Source organism: Molossus molossus, unplaced genomic scaffold (genome assembly GCF_014108415.1).
Source record: "Molossus molossus isolate mMolMol1 unplaced genomic scaffold, mMolMol1.p scaffold_m16_p_22, whole genome shotgun sequence".
Taxonomy (NCBI): Eukaryota; Metazoa; Chordata; class Mammalia; order Chiroptera; family Molossidae; genus Molossus; species Molossus molossus.
Genome location: NW_023425358.1, coordinates 37,381,999 through 37,401,761, shown reverse-complemented (window position 1 = coordinate 37,401,761; position 19,763 = coordinate 37,381,999). Strand labels below are relative to the sequence as shown.

Genomic DNA, 19,763 nt, shown 5'->3' with positions numbered 1-19,763 from the left:
TTGGCAGCGACAGTCTTAGGCAAATACTCCACTGAAGAGCCTGGGGCTCTCAAGTGAGCCCTTTGTGGCAGAACAAACCATTTACTGAATCATCTTCAAAGCCTCGGGCTACGATTGTTTACTGTGCTTCAGAAGGGGCTTCCTTACGGGAAAGCGAGGTTCCCCGAGGCTCCCAGAAACGTGTCCTGAGTCAGTGAACGTCTGGCGGTCAGAGCGGACAATTAAGGCGTCCCCGGCTCACCCATTCCCTGGGAAGCAGGGCTTTCTACCGGCCCTTCCCGAAAAATGAGTCATTGTCCTAGGGCGTTATATAATCAGTGTGTCCTCAGACTGGGGCATTTTTTGTTGTTGTTGTTGTTCTAGGAAATGTATTTTTTCTTTAAATGATTGAACTGACTGGATCTGACAGGTTTTCACTTCTTCATGGGTTTTAGGCTGCCTCCTGAGCACGTAGGCAGCTCTGGGTAGGTTGCTCCCCGGGGTGGCCAGATTGCACCTCCGAAAATAGTCCTGTTAATAATACGCCAGCTGATAGGCACGGATGTGGACTGGCTCAGGTACTTCAACAACTGTCCGGGCACAGGCTGTGATTATCCTCATTCTATAGATGAAGACAATGAGGACAGGCTGCTGATGGGAGTTCCCAGAGCCGCACAGCTGGCCGGAGGGAAAACCAGCAGTGGCCGTCCTGGGAACGAACCCAGGCAGCCAGGCCTAGAACCTGTCTTCCCAGCCCCCCCCTTCTCTGCCGGATTCCTGCTTTTTGTTGCACCCTGACGGCGGCGGAGCGCGAGTTAATTATCGGCCCTTTATTCCGTGTTTTAGTAAAAGGACGTAAATTAAGAGGAAAATAAATGAAGAGCTTGTGTGTGTGTCTCGGAGGCCTGGTGGGTCCTCTAATTCAATTTGTCCTCAGATGCACGGGAAGGAAATGACTTCTCCTCTCCAGTGAGTAGTGTGGTAATGAGTCGGTTTCTGTGCCACCGTGAAGCCAGCCCTCCGGAGGCACGGGTACCCGTTCCGGGACGAGGCTCGGCCGCTCGGTCTCAGTAAACCCGGTGTCTGATTCTCTCAGCCTCGATGGTCTTACCGGCCACGTGGGGATAATCAAATGCTTGTCCTGGTACCGTGATGAGCACCTAATAACACAGCAAATCTCAGTGTCTGAGGCTCGGGGAGAAAACCCACAATAAATAGGACTGTTCTCCTTCCTTCTCCCCCTTCCCCTCACCCTAACACACCTTGATCCGTAGACCGATTTCCAAAGACACCAGGAGGCCGACGGGAGAAGCCCTAGTAATGGCAACCAGCCTAAGTTCATCTTTTACTAATTTCCTTGGTCTGGGAATAAAACTCCCACAGCAACAGGGCATATCAGAAAGTCATATTCTTTAGTTCTGTCCTCTGGGACCTCTGGGACCTCCCACGGGGCCAGGGACCCCTGTGGGCCTGATCCACCCCAGGGTCTGGGTGAAAAATGCCTCGATTTGCATATTCCCTCCCCCTGGCCGCCGTGATTGGCTGGATCGTGAGCACGTGACCCAGTCTGGGCCAAAGATCATCCAGCTCAGATTTTGAATTGTTAAGGAAGAGAAGCCACAGTTGTCAGTGGCGGGAGCCTGGGGGAGCACCCCTCGGGGCTGCCAGGGACCCCACCACCACCAGTGAGTTGCCCTGGAAGTCAGCCCACTAATTTTGGAGAAAACAGAGGCACCCGATGGCCCCGCTGGCGGACCCGCATCCCACCGTCTGAGACCTCTGGAGCTTTTAGGTGTTGGAGCAGAAGAAATGCCTTCCTTTGCTCCAGTTGCTTAGGTTTGGATTTTCTGACAGTTTTTGCAAAAACAGACAAACAAGCCGCACTCACAGAGGACTTGGAGGCCGCTGCTGCCCGCCTTCTGTGCAGACGTCACGGTGGCAACAAGTTATACGCGGGCTACAAAGTAACCATCTTCCAGGAAGCCTGGACGGACGGTTTCCCACCACAGAGGACACCACGGCCACGCCCCTGCTCTAGGCCACGCCCCGTCTTCATCTGGGTGGGGGTGGGCGTGGCCGTCCTCAGGGCCACCGGGCTTGGTGGTTCAGGTGGCCCACGGCAGGGGACAGTCGCTCCTGTGTGCTGGGAGGATTCGTGGGGCTGGTGGCCAGTCTGTGCTCCGCGTGGCCAGCAGTCCCGGCTGCCGGGACCTGTGGTGGCCTGGGGAGGGGCACCCCTATGGTGCATTAGCACCAAGATGTCCCGTGTTTTAGCGGAGGCCCTGGGGGAACTCGGTCTGAGTGTTGGCTGAGTGAAGAAGAAAGCAGACGGGTGCCACTTGGTTCATCCGTATCGCTTCGGGAACGAGCACCACAGACTCACGGGCTTGCATGGATCACACGGGTGATGATGTTGCAGTTCCGGAGTCGGAAGGCGCCGGGCTGCATTCCCGTTTAAAGTTTCAATGGAGAACCCACCTGCTTTCCTCGGCTCCGTGCCCACTGCCTCCACCTGCAGCCCGCACGGGTGGGCCGCGTCTTCTCACATCCGTCACTCTGACCTGTACTCGCGACCCCCTTCCAGTTCCGAGGACCCCCGTGAGGCCAGTGAACCCCCAGAACTCCAGGGTAGTCTCCCTGTCGTTCCCAGCACGATCGACCACATCCGCAAAGCTTTGCCATGTCAGGTGACCTGGTCACAGGTGCTGGTCAGCGCGTGGACACCTTTTCGGAGGCTGGAGAGGACCGTATTCAGTCCGCTACACTACCTGCGGAAAAGTCAGGTATCTAGGACTCACTATGGGATTGCTAATGTCTGGGCTCAATGAGATGCCCCCCGTAGCCTCACGCTGGTCTCCAAGCCGATGCTGTGATGTCACGAGCCATTCTGAGTGGCCGTCACCCTCCAGATGGTCGGTTGACTTCCTTCGCTTGACTTCCGAAGCCCTTTCTCCGTGCGGCCTGGCAATCGGAACCTCGTCTGCGTCCCGGGGAAACGGAGTCAGCACGTCTGCTCCGGAGCGCCTCCTCCGTCCTCGCTGCCCCTTTCACCCTGGAGATGAGCCCCTCTTCCAGCTGCCTGATTTCTAGCGAGTCCAGTTTTACGGGGTGGAAACTGCGCTCCGGTCACACTTCCGACTGCAAGTCTGACGCTGTTCAGCCGGGAAATCTTTCTGGAAGCTGCGTCTGTCCAGGCCGGCTTGCGTGGTTCCCATCCCGGGAACGCTTGGCTCTGGGACCTCGGGCATCACCAGGTGAGAGGTAACGACCACTTCCTACCTGGAAACGTCATCAGTCTGGTCCTGTGGAGGCGGCAGCCAGGTTGGTCCAGGTGGATGGCTTCCCGCAGTCCCTCCGGCGTCACCTTCTCCGCCTGCTCACGCGCGGGGCCTTCAGCGCCCTGACTGTGGACACGGCCCCGGCGCGGGTGCAGAGGGGGCTGGCGCGGGTGAACTGAGCAAGAGGCAAGTTTCACAGGGTCACAGGCACAGGAAGACGCCACCCAGCACCCTCACTTCTTCCCGCTGAAAGGTAATTTCCAGAGAGGTGACATCCCGGCTCTCCCACGGGTACACATCAAACACATTAACATTTTTCTTTAGCTCGCTGGTGGAGCGAGGACATCAATGCCGTTGGCGCCGACCGCAGGGGAAGGGGAAGACACGCCTGTTTCTGCCCGGAAGGTGTCGAAAAGCATGCTGTCCACGCGTCCCTTCCCCAGAGAGCGTGGCTTGCGTATCTACAGACAGTAATTTTGAATTGTTACCAGTGATCTGCAACGCTGTAAAACAGCGCCCCCAGAATCAGAGTCCAAACCCTGGACAGGTGTGCTTAGTTAACCACCGACTGTTCTACCTGCTCCCCTCGGCTCTGCTCAGCCGTCCGTCTGCCCTCGGGCGCCAGGGGGCCTCAGGGACCCCAGGGACAGGGGTGGCAGGTGGCTGTCCCTTCCCTTGCCCTGTCTCCCCCTCTGCCTCCTTCCTCTTCTGGCCTTTGCTCTCTCTCCTCTTTGAGGAAATACAGTCTGGGGATGGAATCGCTCAGAATGACTTTGCCATCAGAAAACGAGGAAGGAGAAAGAAATTTCTGTGTGTGTTTTTAAAAAGCTGTTTAATCCCTGAACTAATTAAACATTAATATAAACAATTTTAAAAACAGGAGCTACGACGCTCTGCTAGGTTTCGTATAAAGCGAGTTAATGAAGTCTACCACGGCAGGCGGCGGGCGGGCGGCGGGCGGCGGGCGGTGGGCGGGCAGGCGGGCGGGCGGCTTCGGCACCGCCGGGTGGGAGAGGAACAACAGAACAGTGCTTCGTAGCCAAGTGGCCTCTCCTGCGCTGGACTGGATCCCGGGGGGCTTTCAGGAAAAGGCAGTGATGACCTGCGCACGCTCGGGCCTGGGGCCGCGAGCTGCGGACCTTGACATGGAGAGATGGGTCTTTGCCCCCGATTCCTTCGTTTATCCACTTGTTCATTCTTTCATTCAGACGTTCACTTATTCCTTCTCTCTGCCTGGGGATGGTCCTGGGCCCTGAACCTGGAACCGTGACCTACCCCATTCAGAGGTCTGCCCCCGAGGACCCGCCGGAGAAGGAGAGGTCTGCAGATTTCATCAAGAACAGACACAAAGGGCGGTTCACACCGGGGCTCACTCGTGGGGTACTCTGTGCGTGCGGACAGGCGTGTGACGGCGTGTCCCTCGCGATGGCCCCGTACAGGGTGGTTTCACTGTGTAAGCGGTGCTCACCTCCCCCCCTCCGTCCCCCAACCCGACAGCTCCTGAGCTCGTACCGTCTCCATGGTTCTGCTTTTCCCAGAATGTCCAGTGGTTGGAATCACACAGCATGTAGTCTTGTTACATTGGCTTCTTCCACTCATTGATGAGCATTGAAGGTCCCTCCACGTCTGTTCTTGGCCTGACCACTCACTTTTGTTAGCTGAACAGTGCTCCCTTGTCCGGACGGACCACCGCTTCTCCACCCATCACCTGCTCAGGGACATCTTGGTGGTTTCCAAGTTTTGGCGACTGTGAACGGAGCTGCCGTAAACATCCCTGCGCAGGGCTCTGTGCGTGCGTAGGTTTTCAGCTCCTTTGGGTAAATATCAGGGAGTGTTCACGCCGCATGGAGGGGCGGGAGCATTTTCGTGTTGTGCAAACCCTGCCAAACCACCTTCCGAGGTGGCTGCACCACGCGGCCTCCTCTGCTGCCGTCCGCCCAGCGCCTGGCGACACTGCGCTGGAAGGTGGCCGCAGACAGGTGTGCGCTGGCTCTCTCTCCCCTCCCTCTAATATCAATAAAGAAAAAAATGAAAACATTTCATCTTCAGCCCTGGCCAGTTTTGCTCAGCGGTTCGAGCATCAGCCTGTGGACCGCAGTCTCGGGTTTGATTCTGGTCAAGGGCACGCACCTCGGTGCAGTTCAGTCCCCCGTCCTGGTTGGGGTCGTGCAGGAAGCAACCAGTTGAGGCCTCTCTCGCATCGATGTCTCTCTCCTCCCCCCACGCCCAACTCTGTCTGAAAATAATGGGCAAGTGTCCTTGGGTGAGGATGGAAACTGCATCTTTAGGGGCACAGTGTAGGTCCCGTGCACCCTGCTCCCCTCAGGAAGGAGCCTCGTTACCCTGAACTGCAGGTTTCCACGGTGCCCGGGTTGTCGGGCAGCTCTCCCAGGTGGGTGAGGTCGGGAGACCAGAGTGGTCGCCACGCGGGGCAGGGCGGCGGTGCGGCTTCTGGGGTTGGCGCCAGGGAGGCTAAGTGTTCGCGATGCCCGAAACGCCCCTGCAGAGGGATTATCCTCCGCGTGCTGGGCCGAGACCCTGTCTGAAGGCCCGTCTCATCCCGGGCTTTTGCATTAAGCGGATGAAGCGGACTCTGAGGACCGCGGACGATTACCCTGCATGGGAACTCGGGCTGCCGCGCTCGGACCCCTGCCCTGCTCGTCCTCCTTCCCGGCCCTCTGGGCAGCGTGCACCCCTCCCGGGAGCTGGCTTCCTCGCGGCTGTTCCCGGCCGTCCCTCACCGGGTGCACCCTCACGGGGGTCGGGGTGGCCCGTCCTGCTCAGTCCAGTGTCCCCAGCACCGTGGACGCCCCGTGAAGGAGTAAACGGAGGTGCACCTCGCTGTTCAGAGAACCTCACCGCCTCCCAGCCCACGGCTCCTACCAGGCGACTCTTCGGGCCAGAGCGCTGCTCACCTACAGCGCGCGGGGCTGCCCCCCCCATGGGGGCTGCTATAAGGCGCCCCGGCTCCGGCATCTGTCCGGTGGGAGGTGTGTTGGAGACGCGGGGACAGCTTCCTCTGGCACCCCTGAGACAGCTCCAGTGTTTAGGGGCGGACCAAGCGCCAGGTGTGCAAAGGGCCCAGTGCATGTGTGTGTGGGGGTGCTCTCGGCACCCTTCATTGACCCCCCGGAGAATGACCTGTGTGCTTCGCTGGAGCCGGCACTTCCTCGCGGAATACGTAACAAGCTCCCCCGAATGTGTCCAGCTCTGTGCTGGGTCCTGGGGACACCGCCCGGTCATGTCCTAGACGAGGAGACGCGCCCCGTAACCCCCACAGCCGAGGGAGACGCATCACCACCAAGTCCCTACGTGGGGGCCACCTGAGCAGCGCCGTCCACGAATCGTGGGCTTCATGGGGGACTTGCAGTGTGTTCCATGCCCCCTGGTGAGCTGCACGGCCAGTTACAGTGCGGAATACGTCCCGCTGTGCCACGGACTCGGCCAGCCTGGTGCCACGGACACGGACGCCGTGACCCGGGAAGCACGTGCTCAAACGCAGGAAGACGAACAAGACAGGGCTGGGCCCTCAGTGCTCCTGGGGGACCCTCTGCCTGGGGGTGAGGGAGCAGGAGCTGGGGTGAGGTCCTGGCTCGGCCAGTGCCCTGCCCGCTCTGACCCAGCCCCGCACCCGCGGGGTTCAGGAGCGCGGAGGACAGTATGTGAACAAAGTGCGGGTGTCTAGTTGCGGCGTTGGACGGGGGAGGTCGGCTCCATGGCGGGCGGAACTGGACGCAGGCCCAGGAGCAACACGGACTGGAAACTGTGCCGAGACGTGGAGACCCCTCGGGCGGGCCATGCTCTGGGGCGCATGGCGATCTTCCTGCCGGGGAGCTGCTTTGGGGGCCAGGGCATTGACCTGGGAGGGAGGGACCCACGGGTCAGCGATGGCACAGATGAGGGTGTGGCTCGTGGGAGCCCAGGGGGCCAGATTCAGCGAATAACAATCCAGGGGCCAGTTGCATTTCTGTGTCAGATAAACAACACGTTTGCTTCTGATTTTAGTTATAAGCAGGCCCCGTGCTGCATTAGTCCCTGTGGTTCTCTGTGTGTGGCCTGGGCCCCCCGGGACTTCTCAGGAAGCCTCCCCTTCCAGGCAGGTGGACCCCAATTTTCAGCACAGATACAGATTTCGACCTTTTACCGTTCCTTCTTAGTGACTGCTTGTGGGTGCACTCGGGAAGATCGGAAGGTCTGCCCTCGGACGGTCCTCTCCCCGTACTTCCTGAATCTCGTTTAGGGAACATTATCTTTCCCAGCTGTTAAAAGGAATATAGATTCTCTCCGGGGCCACAGAGGTGCTTCCTCCCACGGAAGTGTTTGAAGCCGGGGTGCCCGAGCCCAGCATGAGTTCTTGTTCTCAGTGAGCCATTGACTGAGATCTATTGCACATAACCTGTTGTTGTTGTTACTTGGTACCAGGCTCATTTTCAGGCGGTGCCCGCGCCGCGGTGGGAAGGTGAGGACTGTGAGTTCCTCTCGCGTCCATTCTGTGCGCCCTGGGACGGACCTGCCATTATTCCGGTCCTTTGATTTTAAAAAGGAAATCACACTAGCTCCAGGCCACCTTGGAGCATCTCCAGCAGAAAACGTGTAGGTCCGTTGCTAGGCAACATACAAATGGGCTACCTGTGCCGGGAAGGTGGGACGTGGCTTCTCCCTGTGCCACGCCCCCGGGCGGAGCCAGAGGCCCGCCCCACTGCCCGCCGAGCGCACGCTCAGTTACGCGACGAAGCTTGGCGGCCTCCAGTCGAGGGGGGCAGGTGTTCAGTGGGAGAGTCCACAGAGCAGGGGTGTCCGTGTGAACGTCTCACTACCTGTAACTCGGGGGCTTGGCTCTGGCAGTTTCTAGAAAGACAACCGCCGAACAAAAGAGTTCAGAGCAGAGCCAAGATTTGTTGTTGTTGCTGAGCATCCTCACCCGAGGATATTTTCCTACTGAGGTTTAGACAGAGTGGAAGGGGGGAAGGGAGAGACGGGAGAGAAACATCAATGTGAGAGAGACACATTAGTTGGTTGCCTTCCGCATGACCCCAACCAGGACCGGGGGTTGAACCTGCAACCCAGCTACGTACCCTTGACGGGAATCAAACCTGTGACCCTTTGGTCTGTTGGCCGACGCCCTAACCACTGAGCCACACTGGCCAGGGTGAAGATGTATTTTTAAATTATTTTTCTCTATTGATTTTACAGAAAGGAAGGGAGAGGGAGAGAGATGGAAACATCGATGAGAGAGAACATCGACTGGCTGCCTCCTGCAGGCTCCCCACTGGAGATCGGGCCCACAACCTGGGCACGTGCCCTGACCGGGAATCGAACCAGCGACCTCTTGGTGCAGGGTCGACGCTCAACCACTGAGCCACACCAGCTGGGCCGAAGATGTATTTTTAAGAATGAGGGGATCCTTCATCATTGATGGAGGTCTTTCGGGGATCCCGCCGCCTGGTGAGGCTCCTTCTAACTGCCAGGCCATGCGGATGAGGGGTGTGCTGCATGGGTCAGGGTCCAGGGCTCTGGTTACTGAGTGGTGGCGCAGAGAAGGGAGCCCGTAGAAGCCTAATATAAAAATACAGCCTCGCGGATGTGTTCGTCCAAGCACGAGTCAGATATTGACCCAGTACCTAACTTTTGCAGGGGGTCTCCTAAGGACCGTGACTAACACGGAGCAAAGGCCCACCTGTCACCTCCACTCAGGGGCACACAGGCCGCTGGAGCATGACCTCTAGGACGGGGCCGTGTCACCAGCATCGGCAGCCAAGGGAGCCCTGCAGAGAGCCAGGGACGGGGCCTGGCAGAGTCGGGGGGCAGGTGCCCAGTGAGGGGACAAACGAGCGAGGATCGGGGCATCAGCAGGAAACTCGCTGCCGGCTCTCTGCCTCCGCGGAGGCTCCCCCGTGAGAAACACGAGCTTGTAGAAAATACTGAATCCACATGACTTCCTGGAGCTGAGCACGGTAATCCTGTTAAGGAACAAGGTCTCCGATGGTATCTGTGCAGGTTTGGTTTCTGGAAAAGAAAGGCCTGTGTGTAGGTTGGACATGTCACATTGCTGCACGGCTCAGCCAGGACGGCCCATGTGCCGGCAGTTTTAAAGCAGGAAGTGGGGCTCCCTCCACCCTGCACGTGGTCACGCCACTGCGCGGACAGACGTTCTGTGAGCTCAGGTTGCACTCATGTGTCCAACTGGCTTCCTGCTCAGAAGCTGAACCGATGCAGCCCGGCTCCCTGCAGTGTGAGGACCGGGCGGGCCTCCGTGCCCTGGTCGGCACCCTCATCCCACGCCAGCCCCCTGGACACCAAGCGGGTCAGCGGCTCGCTTATGTCTCGGGAGCCCCGTGCAGCAGAGCTGGGCCAGGGCCCCTCTGAGCCCTCTGCTTTGCCCTCCCCTCGCCCAGGTGGGCCTTGTGCATCGGACGCCAGGTCACGTGGGCCTCTCAACCAGGTTGGCACCTCGAGTCGCGCCGGGGGGTGCTTTCCGTGCGCGGAGTGCTGTCTGGAAAAGCCAGTTCTCGGAGCCGCTGATTTCCATTTCCAAAGCCCGTTAAATTGGTTTTTGAATTATGTAATTTCTGCGTCTGTTTTTCTAGCAGAATATAAGGCGCACTGTGAAAGTGCGGTCTGGGATTTGTTTACCCCGGAGGGGGGACGTGTTCAGTGAGGAGCAGGAGAGGCGTGCTTTCGCAGAGGAGGGGCTGATGCCCTGTTTCCCTTGATGCTCGGGTTCTAGGGACCTGGGTGCGAGCCTGGCACCTCTGGACCCAACCGACCAGGCAGGCTCAGCTCCTCGATTTCTGGAGGCGTCCACCCAGCACACCCCCCGCGGGGAGTCCTCAGCCTAACCCCGAGGGAGCGTGTGCAGTCCGGGGGTCGAGGGGTGCCCATCTTCATTTGTCCTTCATCATTTCCTAGTGCCAGGGGTGTCCTTAGGTGTGGCGCCTGTGTTGGGTGGAACCCCACACGCCCCCAAGCTCACGCTGACAGGGTTATTCCTGCTTCCGACCTCAGCCTGTCTACTTGTGTTCACGGAACACCCCTCCCTGTTTGATGCTACACGTTCTTAACCCCTTTCTAGCCCGTGAAGATCTCTCCTCTGAACAAGAAAAGAACACGTCTTGCCCTGGCTGGTGTGGCTCAGTTGGAGCATCATCCCGTGCACCAAAAGGTCTCAGGTTCGGTTCCCGATCAGGGCACATGCCTGGGTTGTGGGTTTGATCCCTGGTTGGGGTGTGTATGGGAGGTAACCGATCGATGTCTCTCTCCTCTCTCTAAAATCAGTAAAATGTATCCTCGGGTGAGGATTTAAAAAAAAAAGGAGAGCAAGTTCCAGCCTTAACTCCGTAATCCCAAAGGGCACTGTGACCAAAACTGACGTTTGAAAACATTCTTCTGTTTGGATTTGACTTGTCTGCACACTCGACGCCTCAGCACCACAGGTGACACTGGTTTTTGACTTCTGTTAGTGGCACAACGTCTTTTAAAACCAGTATATTCACAGTCATGTGCTGCTTAACGCTGGGGATGCGTTCTGGGGACTGTGCCGTCGGGTGGTTTTACGTTGGGTGACTGACCCCCGCACCACCCAGCCCGAGGCTGACTGTGAGCCCTTCCTGGACGGCAGCCCAGTAGGTCTGCTCACACCAGCAGCACCAACACCTGAGTCACGGGCGCGTGAGCCCCGACAGCTGGCTCTCCCCCTGGTGAGGCGAGCCCGAGACCCGAGCTGGGATGGGGAGGCCGCGTCCACAGGGGCTCCGCTGTCTGCAGAGGACACCTGCGGGCAGGGGACAGGGGGAGCCGCCGGCCATGGAGGCCCTCTGTTGACGTCTTCTTCATTCTTAGAACTGACCGTTGGGGCTACCTGTTTTCTCTCCGTGTTTTAAATTCCCCAATGAAGAGTGAGCCTGAAGCCCTGGGCTCGTCTCCCCCCCCCCCCAACCCACCCCCAAGAAAGCAGAACCCCAGGCTGAGGTGCTGCCGGCCTGTAAGCGCTAAACTCCGTGCCCTCCAAGCTTCCCGGGGGTACTGCTGAGGGGCGTCTTGTAGTCATGGAAACTGCAGGGCTGGTCCGGTTGTCACGTGGTGCACAGAGGGGCGGGTGGGGGAAGCTCACCTGCTCAGGGCAGTTGGAGCCCGTAGCATCACCATGGACAGGCGGAGCCGGCACAAACAGGGATGCGTTGTGGAGTGACAGTATGACGTGACTACATCAGACATTAGGGCATCATAACATCACTACACCATGACGTCACTACACCATGACGCCACCGCCCCACGATGTCACCACTCCCATGACGTCACCACACCACGATGGCCCAATCATGACGCCACACCATGACGTCACCCACACGCGAATCACTACACCAGGACGTCATCACGCCGTCACCATGCCATGAGGTCACCTCACCATGACGTCACCCACACGCGAATCACTACACCAGGACGTCATCACGCCGTCACCACGCCATGAGGTCACCTCACCATGACGTCACCACACCACAACGTCATGACGTCGCAACGTTACGACAGGACCACAGCGCCACGTTATAGCATGACGACGTTACGTGGGCGCAGTGGGTCCGGTTCGCTCCCGTAACCTTGGGCAGCGCGGTCCTGGCCGGTGTGCGCGCGTGCAAACGGGGTGACTGGGTGCAGGGCTGTGATGTAAAGCCCCTGACCTCGCGTCACGGCACGGAGCCGGCAGCTGTGGAAGGTGCCGTGGGGCGCCATGGGGTGCCGTGGGGCGCCACGGGGTGCCGCGGGGCGCCATTGGGTGCCGTGGGGCGCCATTGGGTGCCGTGGGGTACCGTGGGGTGCCGCGGGGTGCCGTGGGGTGCCGTGGGGTGCCTCGGGGCGCCGTGGGGAGCCGCGGGGTGCCGTGGGGTGCCGTGGGGCGCCGCGGGGTGCCGGGGCGCCGCTGCCTGCCCTCCCCCCTCACCCCCTCCGTTCCTCCGCAGTGACCGAGGGCCGCGGCAGCCTGGACACCACCCAGAGGTTCTCCCTGCTGCCCACCTACCTGCCCGTGACCTACCGCGTGCACGACGCCGACGTGTCCTTCTTCCTGAAGGAGGCCAACCAGGACGTGATGCGCAACTCCAGCCTGCAGTCCCGCGTGGAGTCCTTCCTCATCCACAGGGCGCGGCGGCCGCCCGCGCTCAGCGCCAGCTACGGCCCGTTCTCCGCGCGGCAGCCGGTGCCCCCGGACCTGCTGCTGCCGCCGTCCGGCCCCTTCGGCGCCGCCGGCGCGTCCTCGCTCAGCTGGAGGCTGAAGGCCCACGTCCTTCGGGACAGGATCTCCCTGGGCCGGCCCACCGTGCAGGTACTGTTCCACGTGGTGGGCCGGGACTGGGCCGAGCGCCGCCCCGGGGAGCAGCTGCCGTGCCTGCGGGTGTTCGCGTTCCGGGAGACCAGGGAGGTGCGGGGCAGCTGCGGGCTGCGGGGCGAGCTGGGGCTGTGCGTGGCCGAGCTGCGGCTGCCGGCCAGCTGGTTCAGCGCCCCCGCCGTGGTGGCCGGGAGGAGGAGGCCCGTGGACCCGGCCGAGGGCAGCGCCGTGGAACTCTACTACACCGTGCACCCGGGGGACGAGCGCGGGGACTGTGTCCGGGCCGAGTCGGGCCCGAGCAGCGGGGCTCCCCCGGGCCCCGGCGACGTGGACGAGTCGGGTCCCCCGCTGCAGAGGATCGGGAGCGTGTTCCTTCACCAGACGCACGGCCGGCCCCCGCTGCGCGAGCTGCGTCTGGACCACAACGTGGCCGTCCACTACCTGCCACAGACGGCGCGGCCGGGCGACGTGCTCACTTTCCCTGTTTCGGTCTCCAAAAACTGCACGGAGGACCAGTTCACCTTGAGGTGAGTCAGCTCGGGATCCCCCCCTGTGCGGGCTCGCACTCAGGTGTGCCTCGATGCGCCCAGTAGTTCATTGCTCAGGAGAGCTGGGTGCAACGGGCTCCCCATTTTCCCTGCAAAATGCAAACCGGTGTTCTGTCCGGGTTGTCCGTTTGGTGGTGAAGGTGTTCTGACCACCGATGGTCTAGGCTGTCACAGAACAGCCAGGGGCACGGACGTTAGGCCTTTGGCATAGCCGGGGCTGCCCCTGGCCTCGGTCAGGCAGGCTGACATGGCCCAGCAGGGGCCCTTTGACAGTGGGTGTTGCCTGGCTGACAGGTGAGCCGAGCCCCCGGAGGGTCAGGCTGGAGAGGGGATGGGCGCTGCCCACTCAACGTCCAGCCCAAACCTGTGACTTCTGAGTCTGGGATGAAACTATGACTTCAGCCTCAGTGACAATTTTGTTTCTCTCCGAGTAGCGCTGGTGCTGGAGATATGAGTGTGGAGTGAAGAACTCACAGCACGATTTGTGGAGGGTCTTGTATAAGAATACGCAGGCCGTCCTGGCCGGTTTGGCTCAGCGGTTAGAGCGTCGGCCTGCGGTCCGGAGAGACCCGGGTTCGGATCCCGCTAAGGGCACGTACCTCGGTTGCAGTTTGTCCCCGGCCCTGGTGGGTTGTGCGAGTGGCAGCCACTCGATGTGTCCCTTTCACGTCGATGTTTCTCTCTCTCTCTCTCTCTCCCTCTCCCTCCCTCCCACTCTATCGGAACAAAAAATGGAAAAATGTCCTCGGTAAGGATTAAAAAAAAAGAATACGCAGGCCTTGGCTGATTTGGCTCAGGCTCGATTCCCGGTCAAGGTCACCTACCAGGGTTGCAGGTTTGACCCCTGGCCCCTGGTCGGGGTCGTGCCGGAGCAACCAGTCGATGTGTCTCTCTCTCCCTCCTTTCCACTCTCTCTAAACAGCAGTGGAAGACGATCCTCAGGTGAAGATTAACAAAGATAAGAAAAAAAAAAGAAGAAGAATATGCCAAAGACCAGGCATTTACAAGGAGTACCGCGTCCTTTAAGGAGAAGTAGGGTTAGTTTCTTCCTTTGGAAGAGATAATGTGAGAGACGCTGTTTGCCTTGGCTTAATTAGACTTTTGTTAAATCACGTTCGTTTTAAACCCAGATGAGTTTGATTATAGCAGCCGTTGAGGATAAGTGTTTTGGATTCCTGAGCATGTCCTAACGTGGTCTGAGGTGCCACGCGACAGAATTCGCGTCCTGACCCTCGGAGATAGGAACGCCGTGGAACATGGCGCGTTTTCCTTGGGGGTGTTAAAGTCCCCCTGATAACAATCGGTTCTCTCCTCCCTCTCCGTCTGGGCGTGGCGTTTTTGTTATTGTTTGTTTTTGGTAAGTGCTGGGTGAGTTTAAGGACAGTCATTCTTTAGTTCATCTGCCTTACACGTTGAAGTTTGTCATTGTGACTTAGAGCTGGGTACTGTCTTTTCACTGTAGCGATGGAACTTGGCTCAGTCTTGGTAATAAGTAGCCTTTGGTTTGGGTGGAGAGAGCATCTGGGGACTGAGCGCAGGGATCTGTGTCCTGCAACTTCTTTCTCTCCGCCGTCCCCTGGAGCTACCATCAGTAGGTCACAGGCCCCCCGCGTCCGGCTGTGCGTGCCCAGCTTCCGTGGTCCCCCAGGACCTTCTTTGGGAGGTGGATGCTTGTGCAGAGGAGCATGTAGCTGACAGACACCAGAGGTTCAGGTCAGGGAAGCTCTGTTCCCCCAGGAACGCGTGTTCTACGCATGTTCTCTGACGTGCCCTCGCTCTGCCAACTCCTGCTGGTCGATTGCCTGGAACCGGGGTTAAAACCCGAGACCTGAGGCTTCCCCTGTCTGCGAGATGACGTCATGTCGCTTGCTGGAAGCCGTTGACGTGTAGCACTAAACGTCACAAGATGCTGTGTGTCCGACGCCGTCTGTGACACGCTAAACGCGGCCGTCAGAGTCCTGAGGGTGCCCGTCCGCAGCGCCCGCAGGGCCAGGAGGCACTCAGTCCGCGGCCCTGCTCCGAGGAGTCCAAAGCTTCGCAAATTCAGAGAAAACAAAGAAACAGAAACAAACCCACAGCGGAGGCCTCTAGATGGGGTCGCCCCATTTATCAGTCAGAGATGGAGCATTTTGGATGAGCGGCGACCCTGTGTGTGTTCAGAGCCCACTCAGAAATCGTTAGGAAAGAAAAGTCAGTTTCCAGTTCCGACGCCGGCCCGGGTCTCCCGAGTGGGTGTGGGGCTTGGCGAGGAAGCAGCGCGTCGGCCACGGGCTCGCTGTGAACCTCAAGGGCTCAGTTGACGCCCCGTCTTACCCGTTTGCGGAAACAGCTGGTGGTCAGCCTGGATCCGGAGACGTGATTAGCCTTTAGTCTGAATCCTCATAATGAGAAAGTAATAAAACTGTCTTTCTTAATGAGTCCAATTCGACACTAATTGAGCGGAGCTTCCAAGTGACGGGTACCGGTGTGGGTCGGCTGCCCCTGGCCGTCTGCCGGAAGTGACCGAGGGGTCAGCCCCGCCTGGGCTCCCTGGGCGTGTCCCCCTGAAACGGTGACGTGTGTTTCTAGACCGTGTGTGTGGACGCGTTGGCCCTGCCTGCAGGTGGGCTTCCGCTTTATGACCAGGTGCCAGGAAGAACACAGTAAAGGACATGGCAGTAAGCAAGCTCCAGGAGAAGATTTCTTAAACAAGAAACACTGACCACGAAGGGAACGCTAATACATGTGGCTGCAACCTGAAAAGAATGACTTAAAAAAAAAAAAGTCTAACACAAGCCATACCTCTGGGGAAGGTGTTTGTAACACACAAGAACAGCAGCGAATGAGGGTGCAGAATCTATTTTACAATCAATTAGTAAAAACAAATAATCAAATAGAAAAATGGGCAAAGAAGGACAAAAACATCAAGTGGCTAATAAATATAAGGAAAGATAGTCCATCTCACTAGCAGTCAGGGAAGGACACATTAAAGCCAGGATACGCGGTTGCCCTGGATGGCGCGAGTCCGTGAAGACAGAGCCGCGGTCTATACGACAGCGCCGCTGCCCGGTCTGAGTCGTCCTGTCCACATGACCCTTGACGCACAGGTGCACCTGAATGCCACCCTGGGCTTTGACCCGAGGATGAGAACACCTTGGCACACGTGTCGAAGACTGTCCCTCCGGAGACCCGAGAATACTGTGAAGTCAGCGAGCTCCAACCAGTCTCTGAAACAGCTGTTACTGTTTTAGATCCGAACTGCCTTTGATAAGGACACGGTCGTCATCAGAACCCACTCCACTGTGTCGTGTACACCGATGTCACAGAAACCACGCACCACCATCTACAAGAAAGGCGCTCTGTGTCCTTAAGACCGAGTGTACAGAACTTAACGGAGAAGATGAACACGGCTGTGTTTGCCCACCTCTGTTTTACCCGTTGGGAGAAGAAAACCAAGCTTTCTCATTTCGTGAAGTAATTCTTCAAGCTGGCTGGTCCCTTAGGCTGAGCAGGGGCAGGGGCAGGAGTAACCACTCGCTTGGTTTTGAGAATTTGTAAGGAACTGGTCTGTGAGAAAATGGTTTTCTTTTTGCGTTAAAACGTTTTAAGAAGTTTTCTTTTGAGAAGCAGTGCGAGGTAGCCGTCAGTTTTGTAGCACTGGGGTTGTTGAAGAAAAGATACATTGTGGCTCTCCATCATCCCAAACTTGGTGCTTAAGACAGCTATTTAGTGTGTTGATCATTCTTGGCAACTCGGGAAGGGCTCAGCCGGGTGGTTCGTCTCGGCTCCATGCGGCATCCGCGGGGTTGGCTGGAGGTGGAGGCCACACTGTGCTGGAGGCTCCTGAACCCCATGTCCAGTCTGTGTGTCCTGACTGTGTGCTGCTTGGCCCCTCTCTCTGCACGTGGCCCCCCGTCCTTCATTCCCTGTCTCTGTGGGAGGCCGGGGGGCTTGGCACAAGCACACGTCTCACATAGCGGCTGCCTTCCAGGGGGGAACGTGTGCTTAGGACCCGGCTTCAGAAGGCAGCTCGCCCCGCCCGCCGTCTGTCCATCAGGCAGTGTCCGAGGGCAGCCGGGCTCCAGGAACTCGGCGCCCACCTCTCAGGGGAGGGGGAGCGAAGGGCCTGAGGGCAGCTGTAACCTACGTTGCTGCTGCCGTTTCCCTGAGAGACTGGCGTGCGGAGCCGGCGTTTCTGGGTGCCAAGGCCTGGCACTACGGGGTGAACTGAGGGAGCAGAACACACCGCGAATCATTTCGTGGTGACAGGGGGTAACCGCCCAGCAGGCCACAGGGGCTTGTTGGAGTTTTGTGGGTGAAATGAGCGAAATTCAGTCACACTTCTGAGCTACTTTATTTGCAGCCGTTGATCTGAGCTGCTCACGCAGGCAGTTTTTGTCCTGAACGAGGGGTCGGTGGGGTCTTGGTTTTGCCTTTTCCCGGAAAGCTCACTCATCCGTTCCCTGTGGTCTGGGCACAGTCTGCACTTTTCCTGGGGGCTTTCCCTGGTGGTTCTCTCTGGCCGGTCTCACCGTTGGAAGCCGCCTAATTTCCGGAGAGCGTTAGATCTCCGTGCCCACCGATGCCAGGCCGCGGGCGTGCGTCCCTCCCGCGGTTGCTGATTTGTGCTCGTCCACAGCCGGAGCCCAGCTCTGTGCTCAGTGCGGAGGCGGGGTCCTGACTGAGTTCGCCTTTCTAGAAGCCAGATTTGCGTGGAAGCTCCGGGGACGGCGTGTTATCGGTGACCCGTGTTCATCTCCTGAGCATCCCAGTTTCTGGTGTCCCTTCCCCCACCACAGCTGTTTTCCCGCAGGCCACCCTGTCCATGACCGGTTGCCAAGTGCTTTTAACACGAGAGAGAGGCCAACGGCCCATTGCGTTCGCCATTAACTTGGCCGTGCGGTTCCACAGACCACAGGCCTTGTCGCTTCGAAGGGCAGGCTGCCCGCTGTGATGATGACCTTGCGCATTTACCACGGAAACAGGTTTGGCTGGTGGTGGAGGGGCTGCTTGGAGACCTTGTCGTCCCCCCCCCGTCGATGCTGGGAAGTGGGTCAGCTCTGCCCGGCCGTTGTCACAGTCTGAGACAGGCTTGTCGGCGCAGCGCGGGGGGCCGGGGGGCCGGGGGGCCGGGGGGCGGGTTCCCTGAGCCCCTGAGCCTGGTCCCTGCTGCCTGCTGGCGGTCTGCCTGCCGTTGTCATGAGAGAAGCGGAATCAGACGTTTGATCACTTAACGCTGCATCTCAGGGCGACCTCTTCGCCTGGCAGCGGACGGTGGAGGACGCAGAAAGTGCCCGTTTGCTTCCGTGCTCGCGTCCCTTACAGCTGGTCCTGTATCCGGAGAGAAGCTTCCAGATGCGGCATCTCAGACCGAGCATTCCCCGGCTCAGCAGCCAGCGGCGCGGTGCAGCATCCGGCCGGTCGCCCAACAAACGGAGACGTCGCTGCCGTGGCCGGGATGGCGAGCACACGGCGGCTCGGGGTGCACAGTCCCCCGTCACTGTCCTCACGGGGTGGGCTCCGAGGCTGCACTCAGGCTCCTGCGAACGGCGTCAGGAAATGAGACGAGGCAGACGTGTCTCCGTGCCGCAGGCTTCGGGTTACGGGTCTGCTGCTCTGTGCGGAGGCGCCGTCTGACTCCGGTGAAACTGTTCCCACGTCTCAGATGAAACACTCCCCCATCAGATGCTGCACCCTGAGTCTTTGCTGCAACCAGAAAATAGAGCAACTCTGAATTAGCTTGGAGGGTGGCGTTTATCCGATCGGCTGGCAAGAAGGGGGGTGGCCCCTGCGGTGACCGGGCAGCGCTGTCTGATGTCTTCTTAAAAAGCGTGGCCTTCGGCGGACTCCCAGTTCTCGGCGCTGCTGAATTGGTCTCCAAGGACATGCGGCTGGCTCTCGAGAGACAAAGGAATCTTCTTGTTACGTAACATTTCAGGTGTTTGCTGTCTCCTGCTGCAGCATCCACGAGACAGCGAGATCGGCCTTCAAGAACCCGGGCCAGCGCCGGCCAGGAGCACGGGAATGAGAGCCACACGCGTCACTTCAGATCGCTGATGGCAACGCTAAGAAACAGCAGACAGGACGCGTGCGTCTGTCTTCCTGCCATGCAGCCCAGCAAACGCAGATTACTGTCGTCCCGGTGTGTGATCACCACGGAGATGCCCACGGCCCGCTCCGTTTTGTGCAAGGTCCTTGGTGTCTGACGTGGGTTTTACACCCTCGGGGCGTCCCGGTGAGGAGCAGCCGTGCTTCTCACGCACGTGTCTGCCTCGCGTGGTCCCGAGAGCGGGGGCTTCAGAGGGGACGGAGGAGGAGGCCTGTGGGAGAGCAGAGTGACCGGCGTGCTCACAGAACCCCCTGAGGGTGACACGCCAGCTGGGTCACACCTGTTCCCGTCCTCGTGGTCGCCGGCAGGGTGGGTGTGGTCACTCCCGTTCATGGTGGGGGATGGGAGCTCGCCTCAGGGGCTGGGCCTGTCTGTGTGCACACCGTCCGGCGGGTCCACTTCCCCCGGCGACACTTTCTGCGTCTCATGGGGCTGAGCTGCATTGCGGGGACCAGCCCGGTGCTGAGGGCTGGACGGCGGGTGAGGAGCCAAGGCCCCTGGTCCCTGAAGGGCCTTGACGACGCTCCCTTCTCTGAGACCCACGCGCATCC

At 59.2% G+C, this 19,763-nt stretch overlaps 1 protein-coding gene across 1 annotated transcript in view; it reads left to right on the top strand.

Moving 5' to 3' along the window:
- TMEM132D (transmembrane protein 132D) overlaps window positions 1-19,763 on the top strand; it is a 150,555-nt gene that overhangs the window by 49,105 nt on the left and 81,687 nt on the right. The window contains 1 exon segment of the mRNA XM_036277306.1: window positions 12,212-13,103. Within this exon segment, the coding sequence (XP_036133199.1) occupies window positions 12,212-13,103 (892 nt within the window).